We start from the raw sequence: 13815 nt of genomic DNA on the forward strand, positions 1-13815 counted from the left end.
GAAGTTGCCGTTTCCCCAGGCACCCTCTTTTCAAACAGAGGCCGGTTCTCACTCTCGTCGGTGGGCGGGGCGTCTGTCCGCTGTACGTCGCAAGAGACATAGCATGCTTATTGGCCGATAGCCGACGTAAATCGAGAGCGGCGTTCGGATCAGATGCGCTTCTTGCCGCGGGGTGCCGCCACTTGCCGGCGCCGCACTCCTCAGTACACGGTAGCCGCACTCGCGCAAGCGAATCACAGCGGGAGAGCGATCGCGTTTCATGACGCGCGCTGGCGTAACTTGTTTCCCCCATGCCATCCCTCCCTGTCTAGCTTCCAGTGCGCTCGTCGGCACGAGAAAAGAGAGAAAGCGCTGGGAGCGTGCGCCAAACCCCCGTAACTCCGCTGATTCTTGACGGATTCGAGAAATTTTTGCGGCAATCGATTCGGGAGGCAGTACACTCCGATACTGAGGCCATTAGATCATTACTTGGAAAAGTGGTTCATGACCCCTTTAAAACCAAAGTTCACAGTTGTTGTTGAACGACCCTCCCCCCCCCCCCCCCCCGCGTGCGTCCTTACATGCTCCTTCAAGACGGACAGGACGTTTCCTCCCTGCTTGAGCAGCACTCGACGGCAGGCCTCGCACGCTGATTGATGTAATCGAATGCGCCCTCCAAGCGACGGAGATGGGCCGGCTCGTTCGTCGCCCCCGCTCGCGCGTCGCACGTCGTATGTTCTACCCGCGAGTAGAACATACGACGTGCGGGGGAATGTTATCGATGTGGACTTATACGGGACATGACGGCGACGGCAATAACATGTCGAGAGCGTCCATATAATTGATATGCAATAAAAATCGTATGGAACAGACCATTGCGCGTATGCTTTCGCCGGTAGCTAGTGGGGTGACGTTTAAAGATGATTTAGGTAACGCTAGCTGAATGATTGTGTTAGTCAAAATGAAACGAGCTGCACGATTCTGCACGGCTTTCCAGCATGTGTAATGTTACCTGTCCAGATTCACGCGGTCAGCGTCAGCTCAGAGCCGGATCTGTGCCAAGGCTGTTAGGCCAGCCAATGATCCACGGATGACTGCTTTATCGAAGGAAAGCTGTAGTAACGTCCGTCGTTCCTGATTGATACCGTCATCGAAACTGCTTCGACAAAGCGCGGACGCAAAATCGGCATACGGACATTGCAAGGGTACACGTGCTATTTTTCGTAATAAGCTAATTCGCAAAATATCGGCACCGCTTCAGCTCCCCTCCTTTGCGAGTCATTTAGAACCAACTTGTCCAACGCTTTACTGTTCTAAACCTTACAGCCACGTTTTCGTGGCTGAAAATTCACATACGCAGCGAAGCAAACACGATACACTCGATTACTTCTAGTGTAGATCCTTGTCGTAGCCTCCGCGATCAGCCCCGGCAGCGCGCAACTGCGCTGCTACCGGAGCTGATCGCGTAGGCTACGTGCGTGTTTGTGTGGTCGAGCTCGGCACCACCAGATGGCGCCACCCACCCGACTGCTCACGTTTACGCATCCGGTAATCCGCAAACAGTAAGGAAATTGCGGACAAGCTAGAGCTCTCCATTGACATTCGTTTATAACTTGGTACATCTAGGCGACAGTGTAACCGTTTATGTGACGTATTAACTTCCGTCACGTGTTTTCTTTTTTTTTCTTTTTTTTTTTGAACTACATTTTGTAAGTTTCGAAATGATCGACGCAGGCATAGGCGTGCGCAGCGCGTCCCGCGTTAGCGCTCTCCCTCGCCTTTAGCAGCCGTCAAAAGAAAACCTAGCTTGCACAAACTGCATTGATTTCATTGAAACATACTTTACTGCAATTGCAATGCGGCGCATGGGAACAACAGCCGAACGTTTGCCAAGGCTCGTGTATAAACGTTGTTTGGCTCATTGTCACAGTTTCACGAAAAGCAACCAATCGCTTGTACGTTTCCCGATTGCGGTGCCAACTGTTCATTTCATTTAGAAGGTTTTCACAGGTCTTCGTCGTCATTTCAGCTGAGAGCCTTGCGAAATTAAAATACCGAATTCAGGCGCAGACCCAATGAGAAGGCCCTCCATGGCCTTCGTGCGCGCTCATGTGAGCGGCGCGTAATTAAGTGCACTTACCGTGATTAAAAGCAAATAAATAAAATTAATGCTATTACTCTTTCGTTGCAGGTTACAAAGTATCTGACACGGTTCGCAAGGGCATACTCGATGTGTCCATGTACGAAGGGGCGCCGAAGGATCTCATGCTTGGCAACCTGGCAGCCCTGGGCGGTAAGTTGTTGCTACGGAGCAACGCATGTTTCCTTTTGTGTTTCGCCAGTGCTAAACCATTGTTGCTGCTCGTGTACCTGTGCTACTAGGGATTATTCAAGGTAATAGGCAGCTGGTTACGAGAAAATGTCACGCCTATACGCCGTATATTGACGCCTTTGGGCAGGCTGTTTCTTTCGTACAACGCTCTTCGCGGTTTTGGAGCAGCTATTGTTCTTAATTACGAGCTCAGGAAATGTCAAGGCAAAATGTCTTTAGTGCTAGCTATTATATACATGTGCTGTTCTGGACGCACGTCTGCGAATGCTTGCGACCGAAGGCAGTTCGTTTAGCCGCCATCTGTAATTACCTTTCAAAGCTTAGCTATCTGGGAAAAAAGAAGAGTGGGGGGGGGGGGGGATTCAGCTAAGCTCAGATTTTTTATCTACCGACAGATCTGTGCGGATTAGGCGCTTCAAAAATGCACTTGAACAATAATACATTTGCACCAACCAGTAGTTCGCGTAGTCTTGGTTCTGACGAGTGTAGTTTGTGGAAATGTACTATAGTCGAGTAAACGTAATTGGAAGCTATAGATAGCGAAATCGTCAGGCCGTAGCCTATATCGTGCGCGTATGACATTTACCGCACTACCGTGATACGAAACGTGTGGACGTTAATGCTGGTGCGATCATTCGTGGTATTGCGCGTAAATACATATTACCAGCGAAAATAAAACAGGGACAAAAAAAGATGCTGCACGCAAATATAGATGCACTAATTAATTACCCTTCTTTATTTTCGCTCGTAATATGTATTCAAGTAAAAACCAACTAGCCCGACCTTCAGCTTTTAACGGCATTGCGCTTAAACACACATAATAGCTCGCAGAACGTTTATTAATATTAAGACAGTGGAAGAACTAGGCGTCGACAGTAACGTAATTTTCTTTAAACGCATTTTTTGTCTCTTATTTGACTAAAAGTATTCGCGTATAGTATCAACGTGTCTACGTTCAACATGGCCGTAGCCGCCAGCGGTGTTCACATCTATAGTGATGCCGTGTTACGGGGATGGTTTGTGCGAATCACCTTCACCACAGCCGTATACTGCTATACCGTCTCTATACCCAAGCCGAGTGATTTGCTGTAACAGTGTACAGTGAACTAGAAGAGGAGTAGTGGGCTCACTGGCGTCGAACGCATGACGCCGCCGATGTCTCCTATAGGGCGCAAGCGTCGGTCACAGACGCTACACTGACCTCGACGGCCGTGACGCGTAGTGTGACGCTTTGCGTCTCTCCTCTAGCACTGCTACGCACCAGTTGTTGCGACCGTCGAAATCAGTGTAGCGTCTGTGACCACGGGTAACATCGGCGGCCTCACCTCCGCTGCCGCGCTGCGAGCCCTCTATATTCCTCCTCTAGCTCGCTTCAGTAAACAGTGTAGCAGCTATGCTAAAGTGCATTGCGTTTAACGCGGCTATGTCCGCAGCGGTTTACCGCTAAAGATAGCTGGGCGCGCGTTCGGTGCGAGAAAGAAGGGTCACGAATGGAGCCTTGACCGCGACCTTGCGGGCGGCGTTCTCTCACCACCGGCCGCAGGAAGCGCCATTTGGAACATCCTGGCGACGGCGTTCAGCCTTCCCATCTCGGGCACGCACAGCATCGTGGGCGCCGTGGTGGGCTTCTCGCTGGTGGCGCGAGGGCTGCGTGGCATCCGCTGGTGGGAGCTGGGCAAGATCGTCCTCTCCTGGTTCATCTCGCCCGTGCTGTCGGGCATCGTCTCCGCCGTCCTCTACATGCTCATCCAGTTCCTCATCCTGAGGAAGGTGCGCTGAACCACCACGAGGGCATCATCGTATACTCTGTATCTGATCTGGGCCTGTTCTTAACCTTTGCCTGTCTTGCCTCCTCCTTCTGCAGCCTGCTCACTCATCGAGTCGACCGTGAATCGAACCCGCTACTCTTCATGCGCTGCAGCAGCTGAAAGCTTCGCTGCGCTCTTTGGCGTAGCTATTTGTATTATCCTAAGTCAGTGCGATAAACGACTCTACGTGCTCGCAGTATATTTTTTTCACAGGGGGAAAAAATTATGCGAGTAGCGTACAGTTCTTTCATAAAATTATATTGTGGCCCTGCAGTGCGAAGTGCGACGGCTACTCGGGAAAGAACTCATTGTTAGTGATGTTATGCAAGTGTGTTATGTTTAAATGAAAATGACTCCTATTCATCGGTTTCGCTGTAGTGTACTTGGAGCCTTGGGCAGTTCATACGTGCGCCGCTTTAGGCTCAGGGCTATATGCTTTCGTAAGACCCTTTACCCGTGGTGCGTGTGAGTCCTTCGTGCGCTAACTGCTGCTGACACGCACTTCCTATTGCTCCAGCATCAGCAAGATCTTTATTTTTTTTTTAGATAGTTTCATAGCTTCCCCATATGTTTATGTATGAATCGGATATATGTAAACAACACTAGTAAACACTCCTTTGCGTCGCTCCTAGCCTTCGCATGCGTGTTTTTTTTTTCTTGTGTTCCCGCGTACGATATGGGATATCTGTGCTAGCGTGCGGTGCACATGCACTCTGCCTCCCCCACCTTTTTCTCCTAGCCCCGTGCTCTGCATGCGTTCGAAGGAGTAGATAGCTGCCGCCCACTCAAGAGCGTCGCAGATTAGCGCGAAGATATGGCGTGACTGCGAATATTACGGCTTCGACAGCTATGTCCTGTTTAGGCACACAGAAAATGCAGACAGCTCGTGAAACGCGTGCAGCGCCGACAATTCAGGGCTAACGCCGGCGCGCTGCTTAGCCTGTGTCGCCGACCCTCGGCTTCCGCGATAGGGGAGAACACGGCATTGCGCGCTCAGAAAAGGGAGAGAGGGGGAGGGGGGGGGGAAAGAAAACCAACATCAACCAACGTCGGAACGGACACTTCCCTCGCGTCTTCTCTCTCATCTTTTCTCGCGGTACATTCCCGTGACGCTCGAGATCGCTATCGGCAGCGCCCTGGGTCCTCGCCACGAAGTGTGTGCGCTAGCGCCGCTTTGGCGGCGGCATCTCATGATTGCAGGGTTTTGCCAGCGCCTCCGGCCAAGCGCTTCTATAAACAGGCATCAAGATCCTCACCCTCCTGAAGCCGCACACAAACACGCTATAGGACACTGTTGATGCACAGTCTGCTATCAATCAGTCAAATGTCAGTCAGTCGGCCTCCTCTACCTTGAGTCAGCGAAACAGTAACACGGCACTTATTGTACGACATTAGACTAAATATGCTTCCCCTCCCCAGCTACTTTGCCGCCTCTCACAAAAAAAAGTGGAAATAAAGGAGTCAGTTTCGCCGCAAGGGCGAAGCAATAAATACGATAGCAACACATTGGAATGTCACGCAAAGAACGGCAAGCAACTCGAAACTGGCAGCGCGCTGCTCAAGCACAAAGGACGCACGAAAAGAACACACGCAGAACGAGCGCGCACTAACAACTGTCACATCTCGACACTAGCAGAGCGCTGCTCAAACACAAAGGACGCACAAAATGAACGCAAGGTATACACAGGATGAGCGTGAACTAACAGTTATCGCATTTGTTACTTTGTGTTTGAGCAGCGCGTTGCAAGTGTGACTATGCACTACCAACTGCCCCCACTTTTGACTCTTCTAGCTAGCAGCTCACTGCCTTTGCAAACGCGGCCGCTAGCGAAGTACCCTTCGTGCGCTAATGTAACTTCAACTCAAACGTTGCAGTGAAAGCACAAGACGTACAAACCGCCCCACTCGCGAGATAAGCGCGCGTGCACGGGCAACCACGCCTTGTAGGACAAGGTACAGGTGATGCAGGTAGGAGGCGCGTGCACACCGCAACTCCGTGAAAACGGAGCGGGGCGACGACCTGTAAGCGTTCCCTTCGCGCAATCTTGCTGGCGATGAAGAGAACACGCTGAAGCGCATCCGAGCTCTGCATACCACCAGCGGTAAATGGTGTATATAAATAGCTCGCCATTAATATGCTGAAGGACGTATGCTCCGTGGTCGAGCCGGTCAACGCCGCGCGCTTCGGAAAAAATTTCTTCTTAATTTTTTGTGGCTTTTATATGTATGTGCATACGTATGCATATTCGGGACATGACTGCGACGCCGATGGCAAAATATAATTCCATATAATTGTCCATATAATAATTCCATATAATTGTGTCCATATAATTGCTATCGCAATAAAACTTGCTTGCACAAACTGCAACTGTAATGCTCTGCATAGGAACTTCAGCCAAGCACTTTTTTAAGCTCATTTATGATGCAGTTGAACAGTAACCTTTTCAAGGCTCCTTGCCGTCATTTCACCTGAGATATAGGCTTTCATGTACTGCTTGCAAAATAAGTTACAAGACCGAATTTGTACTTCCCACCCACCTCTTCCCCAGTGTTTATGCCAATGATGCACTTTGGTCAATGTAAAAAATTGCATGTGTACAGTTGCATATAGCATAGATTACTTGGTACCAAACAAACATATCAGCTTAACCATTGCAGGAATTTCGAAAGCCATGTTTGCAGGACACTGGCATTCTCCAGCTTCCAAAGCATTCACACATCAGCATGGCGCGCACGAAAGCCGTTCTTTCCTGGCTGTCACTTCAAATTACAGTAGACCCATTAAACAAAACCTGAAGGGACCAGGAAAATATGTTCCATTTAACAGGAGTTTCGTTTATTGAGAAATGGACAAGGGTGCAGAATACAAGTACGAAACCAATCTTGTCAGAAGCACTTGTTCCGTTTAACCAGTGGTTCTGTTTAAGAGATTTTCATTTACTAAAAGTCTGCTTATGTTCCCTGCTAGTATATGAGAATGTCTGATTAAGTGTTCTTGTCAATCGTAGTAACATGCTGGGCACATGCTACCAAAGTGATACCTCACTGGATTGCCCCTGATGTTGCCTTTCTGTTCATCTAAGCAAAAGCTTTTTCTTACTACTTTACATCATTATACCACATGTAAGAGGAATGAATTCACTTGTATGCACTTACATCTTAAGTCTTCGCAAAACTGTTTTTCTGGTGCATTCAGAACTGCCTGGCAGGCAAGAGGGGGAAGAGCCAGGTATGCCATCTGTTTTTCACATGCCAAACTTAATGTTAACTGCAATAAAATGTATACAAAAGTAGGAATTTTTCAGGGGCTTCGAGAGTAGTCTGGCATAAAGTGGCATAGCTTTTTATCAATGACACAATGACACTACTTATCAATGACATTTTCTTGTCCAGAAATACTTATGTGGTGAAATGGCAAACTGCGCATTTAAAGTCATTAATGCTTTTCTTTAGGAAGCACTTGTGTCGCTTTTTCCTTGCAGGAGAAGCCACTTGAGCCTGGTCTGAGGTCATTGCCATTTTTCTACGGGTTCACTCTCTTCATCAATGTGTTCTCCGTCGTACACGACGGACCACACCGTAAGTTTCGAGCTTTAGGCTTTAAGATGGGAAGTTAACTGGTGAAGTAGCATTTGAGTTAAGAAACAGGCTTTTGTAATGTAAGGCAAGTACTCTCTGTACAGAAGCTTAATGCACTATCGTTAGAGATAAGTTGGCTGAAAATGAACTCTGTGAATGTGAAAGTATTGTGAAGCAAGTTGAATCCTCCAAAGACCTTAGTGGTTAAACTGTCTATTAAGTGGTTTTCTATTAGGGGTTGTCTATTAAAGGGGCCCTGCGATGTTTTTGCGACTGCCTTCTTTAGCACTGAGATGCGTGTAGTAGTGAATGCCAAGATGAATGCGAAAAGAATGATGAAAATTGGTGCACGAAAATTGAAGTTAGTCTTCACATTTCAAAACTCGAGCACACAACAAGAAACATTCCCTTTCGAATTTCACGCTCCCGCTGACGTCAATGGCGAGTTCCAGTCACCGTGCGAGCAGCACATTGCCTTCATAATTCAAGGCCACCCACTGTTGGTGCAGCAGAAAAATGTTGATTTCTTAGCGGACAGAATCAATTCAATGTCCAATATTGCCTTTGGCAATTTCTCTTGCTCTCAATTTGCAGAATTAATAGCGTCATCCAGCAACAATGCACCGTTTATGCATTTCAAGTCATTACCTTGGACAGAGAGCACACAAAACCCTGGTCTTTTATTTAGAAGCGTCAGCCGGTTCTCTCCAGAATATTAAAACATCACTAAGAGTCATTTATAGATTTTTAAGCGCATGTTTTTCTTGTCTAAAGTGTGTCTGTGAAGAAGCCTGCACATAAAAATACATGTTGCGTACTTTTATTCTTTGAAGCATGCCCACATTGGGGAGAAAAATAAAGAGCATACCTATTCCATGAGTTTATAATGCAATCTCGAGTAAATGACGTGTACTTTCATCTTTTATTCTGTAAATTTCTTTGCATTGCTCTTGTCTTCCTTTCAGTGCTGAGGTTCGACCTTATTCCCTGGTGGGGTGCCATGATCATCGCTGTTGCTATCGCTCTGATCTCCATAATCGTCGTCTGGTTCTTCATCGTTCCTCGTCTAAGGGCCAGCATTGAGAGTGAGTAAGAGTGCACAAGTAGCACTCGGCATGTTGAAACTACACACACACAATGCATAACGTTTCTTGCGGGTACGAGCCAAAGGCTCTGCAACATTAATGCCGCACTCGCTGCTGTGTTACCATTTTTGATGAAGCTTCAATCATTTTTTCACGTAAGATCATATGTTGTTCTTCTCTGTAAATTGTATGAGCTGAAGGAAATTTTTGGTTAGAAGTTGAGGCGATGTGCCTTTTAATGTTGAGTATTTTGCATGTGAAGTTATTCACGCGCTTTATAGAAGGGGGAACCAAGTGCAGTTTGTACTGCTCTTAGATGGGTGCTTTTGATTACTTAGTTTATTGTGTATGTAACATCAAGTTTGTTAACTCTTTCATTTCATTTTTCTTGTAATGTCTTTCTGTGCTTTTTCGTAGATTGATAATCGTGAGGAGAAACACAAAGAAATAGTGATAAATGTGTACCTGTGAAGTTATTGCAAGCATAGTGAAACAGATTTGTAGTGAAAAGCTGATTGACATTGCCACATGCCTTTGGAAAGCTTCAGACGGCCATTTCACATTTGTATACACGGCAAACTCTGTTTTATTAACCGCTTTGCCAAATAAAAAAAATACCCGCTTGCAATGTCCATGGATCGCCACATTTCTTGATGCACTTTGGTAGCGCCGGCGAATTTATAGCCATATCTTCGCATGTACAGCCAGTACCAAAATGAAAGGAATTGCAGGTACATATCGGGAATGCAGGTTGTACTCAAATTTCACTTTGGAGTGCTGTTTCACTGCAGTGCACATGTAATTGCCGTTAAGTCGCACCCAGAGGCAGCAATCGCATTGCCGTGAAAGTGAATGACGTGTCGTGAAAACAAAATTGCTGTGTGAATATGCGCCACATCGAAGCACTGCCACACTGCTCTTCAACAGAAACTTGTCCAAAATGGCGGTTACATGCATAGGCGTTTGCAGGGTTCTCCGTTAGAGGGGAGCAGGGAGGCAAGTTTCACCGCAGCCCTCCCCCCTCATCCCCTGCCCCTTCCTAAAGAGAACGAACTCCGTAGTGAATGTAAAAAATGAAATTGAAGCGATGACGTGCTTCATTTTGATGACACGTTCACGAGGACACGTTCGTGTCCCTTCTTCACCTCTGTCCTCGTTTGTTTCACGCTGAAAACCACTCAACGTGTTTTAACTACATCCAATGCACCCAAATGTCAGTTCTTCTGCAGTATATTTCTCAGAAAGGTCTGTGAGACAACATCAAGGATCCTTGGTCAAAAAACATGTGTAGCCATAATCTTGCACGTTAAAAAAGTAGCAGTTGTTCCGTGTACAAATACAACCGATGAGCGAACCTCCTTAGAAATGGGGTGCAAACGACTATGCGCCTGATCTCGCTGCTGGCTTTCATGAAGGCAGTAGGGTGGGGAGAGCGTCTGCTGCGCTCGGTGGCGGGAACGACTGAGCAAGTGAGTGTGCGGCGCACGCAGCACAGGGAGACAGGTGGGAGGGGAGCATGCCACTTGGCGCGCAGCGTTTTATTGTCTTTTTGCACCGGCGCTGGGTGGGGAGACCGTCCGCTACTACCTTCGACAAGGTGCCCGTAGTGCACTAGAATGATGGTTGTCATTTCGCAATCCACGATAAAGGTAGTGAAAGTGAAGACGACCATTATAACCAGTTGTGCACACAGCTTATTTCTTTTAACCTCTAATTTCTGGTGCGCTAGAACCAAACCGCTCAAGGCCTAAACATTTCCTCTTAAATCACCAGCCACTGCAACCTAAAGTGGTGCTTAAAAGAAGGGAGCTTCGGCGGCGACGGCTGGGTGCGGGCCTAAGGAACTTCGCTTATAAAAATGACGTGAGAGGTCCGACTGTGAAAAGGTACGGGCCAGAATTGGCTCACCCCCTTTTAGGTGATTCGGGGTTTAGCTGCTCCCTATGCGCATGCCTGTGGTTACACCAGGCCTCTGTTTCAGAACTTAACTTTAGGACGGCAAAAGTATCTTCCTTCTCCCCTCCTCAAATTTTCTAGTGTTGCGATTTTTCGATAGTATGAACGAAATGCAGGGCCTCCATTATGTAACGTTAAATTCAGCGCATTATAAAAGCACTGCTTGCAGACCTCTCTAACATAGATAGCTCTGCCTACCTGCCCAGCGTCCATTTTGCTTTTTTCTTCCTCATTTAACTGTAGGCATGGCACGTAAGTGATTCCAGCTCGCCTGAATGTTGCACTTTTGTTGTGCATGCACCCACATTTTGCTGACCCTGCTTTTCTAATGGCTGCGCATGCCTATTTGCACGTATTCCATTTTAGGGGACCTTTCCAGCGACACTGATAACGACCGAATAACCATGACCGGTTAGTAAATTCTTTTATTGACCCATTCTTTTCAGCGCGTTGTCAGAATATACACTCTTCTTTTTTTATTTATTTATTGATTTCTGTTCATTCGTGGTTGACAGCAGTGTCAACAGCATCGTCTCAATCCACTGGCAAGTATAAAAGTGTGACTTGTTTTGCTCTTTTAGCAAGGCTTTTCTTTCCTATAGCTAATATTATTGGCAGTGCACATTGACTCAGTGAGGCATGCTTACCTTGATTGCCCTTTCACCACTGCATGTGACAAACAGATGCAAGGATGTTCTGATGACTTCACATGAAAACAAACAGTATAACCAGTTTCGTGTACAAAACATGCGAGTGAGTCAGAGATAGACATTCATCAATATGGTACCTGTATACTTAACTTCACTACTGCGGAGTGGGCACCAGGTTACCTTGCATTGCCCTGGAGACATTCGTTATCCCGCATAATGCCCGATTGTTCGATCAAGGAGCCCAGCTTTGTTAGGTTTAGTTGACGTGGTCTTTACAGTTGAAAGCGGGCGCAATCAGTGTAAAGCAGAAGTTTATGCGGACTCTTGCGTTATCATTACACTCTTTGCTTCAAAGCAGAAAGTCAGACATGGCACTGTATAACATATTTTTCTAAGCTTATTCGATTCATCCCAGCTTATGCCTTGCCTCGACTTAAAAATTTGAAAGTACCTTACAACTTTCAAGTTAGCTTAGGAAGAAGATTTGTAATTAAGAGGGCCATGCACTACACTAGAACCTCTCGTTACTTATGCTGGAACCTAATCTTTTTTACTCACAGTGTTGCTTAAAACTTAATGTCATTTGGTGTATTGAGTGCCATCATAAGCTCTAGTCACTGCCAGCATGAATTTAAGATTTTGTTCTCTTCATTGCTCGGCACATTTGAGCCATTCTAAGTTTGCTGATTGACTGTGTAGCTTCTGTTTGTTCTGAAGTTATGTAATCTTGCATTTCTTCCCATATCAGGACTAGATAAATTTATGCATACACTTGCCATAATGCGTTTTTCTTGTTTTCCTTTCTTCCTTCAAGCTTTGTCATTGCCTAATCAAAAAGGTAACAAAGTCAACTCACTGTAATTTGGACTTGCACATGTCAGATTCCTCTCTAATTTCAGCAAACCTCGGCACTTTGATTAGCCTGCTTTCTTGCTGACACACTTAGAAGCTGCCTAATTTAAACAAGGCATTCGGTTAAATCAAACTTCTTGACTTCTTAGTTGAAGGAACAGGGTAATGTTGCCAGAACTAGCTTAGCAGCAGACAGCAATACATAGCTTGCCTTTGTTTCATATTCAGGCTGTTACGTACGTTGATGGGCTGGTCTCATGTTGGTACTGACCAGGTCTCTGTTTTCTACGTACATCCATTCAAATGCTACCAAGTGTGCATACTTGTGTCATTCAGATTGTACCATATTTCAATTAAAATTAAAATAATTCACTTAGTAAGCTGCATTTCTTAGCTGTTAATTCAAATGTATGGGTGTAGGCCATGCTTCTGTTTTGCAGTATTCCTCACTTAATTCTTCACTCCTTGTTGAAGAGAGAACGGAAGGCTTGCTGTGTGTCGTGCAAATTGTGCTCCCGTCTCGCACTTTTCCATGTCAACTCGGTGACTTGCCTCCAAGATCACGATTTGCACGACTACAATGCAAGCCTCGCCTGTTCTCTTCCAGAAAGTTCACCTCTACTAGCCGACGTTCAGAAACGTGATGGCCAGGGAGGTGAGCCTTATAGCAAAGGACCAGTGTGATATGCCAGTGGTATATTTGGTTTTGAGAAATTGGTCTCCCATTTGAGGACAGTCTCCGGATGTGTCAGGCTATGCGCGGTCTCTTTTGAAACTTCGTATGATTGCAGATTTTATGTGCCTGCGACTGCATGTGCATCGAAGACAGCTTGGCGTCGTAACCGTATCCCCTGTAACATCTGCCCCACTTGAGCAAAATTTGGCTGTGCATAACTACATTTTCGTTATGATGCCTTCATTAGCATAAGAACTGAACCCTTTCCCACGTACTACTTAATACGTTATGTGTCTATCGACGTTTCACAGGTGGTAATGACACTACGGGCATTGTTCACATGTGCAGCATGTACCAAAGCAGAATTTTCGAACCAGCAATTTCAGCTGCGGTGGCGCATTGCGTGCTCCATACGATGTACGGATGCCATTGACTGTCCGTCTCTCTGCCTACTTCTCTGCCTCTGTAAAGTCCCGAGATGCTGGGAATACAACAGAGGCTTTGTTGCACGCTCCTCATCAGCTGAGGTCGTCGGCCATCTGGTCGGTGTACAGAGGCCTCGCTTTTAGGTGTACATAAAAGTGTGCTGAAATGCTGCTTGTCCTCAGTTCAGCAGAAATCAAATCAGCATGTGGTTGGCTAATGAAAGAACCCACTGATCTGCTTACATAAGGAGGTCAGAAGGTCTGCCTTAGAATTAAACAGGGTCTATCATGCTTTGAATTAAGGTTTTAAACATTGTATAACCGACAGAAGTATTAAACATTACGTATATATAGTATATATAGTATACAGGTATAAGGTGTGTCATACATGTCAAGTGTGGCAGGAGCAAATGGGTTGCTCTTAGTATAGTGAGATCCATCGCTAATTAGATTACCAGTAATAGGTCTCAGTA

The 13815-nt window shown here is 46.4% G+C and overlaps 1 protein-coding gene across 3 annotated transcripts in view; it reads left to right on the forward strand.

Annotated features, from left to right (window-relative positions):
• The window catches only part of LOC119383368 (sodium-dependent phosphate transporter 1-B), a 94130-nt gene that overhangs the window by 60865 nt on the left and 19450 nt on the right, over window positions 1-13815 (forward strand). For 2 of the 3 annotated variants that reach the window (XM_037651462.2, XM_037651465.2), the window contains 5 exons: window positions 2171-2272; window positions 3855-4081; window positions 7602-7698; window positions 8664-8783; window positions 11106-11150. In XM_037651462.2, coding sequence (XP_037507390.1) covers window positions 2171-2272; window positions 3855-4081; window positions 7602-7698; window positions 8664-8783; window positions 11106-11150 — 591 coding nt within the window. The remainder of the gene's footprint in view (window positions 1-2170; window positions 2273-3854; window positions 4082-7601; window positions 7699-8663; window positions 8784-11105; window positions 11151-13815) is intronic. The other variant, XM_037651467.2, reaches the window with a different exon arrangement.

Source organism: Rhipicephalus sanguineus, chromosome 2, assembly GCF_013339695.2.
Source record: "Rhipicephalus sanguineus isolate Rsan-2018 chromosome 2, BIME_Rsan_1.4, whole genome shotgun sequence".
Classification (NCBI taxonomy): domain Eukaryota; kingdom Metazoa; phylum Arthropoda; class Arachnida; order Ixodida; family Ixodidae; genus Rhipicephalus; species Rhipicephalus sanguineus.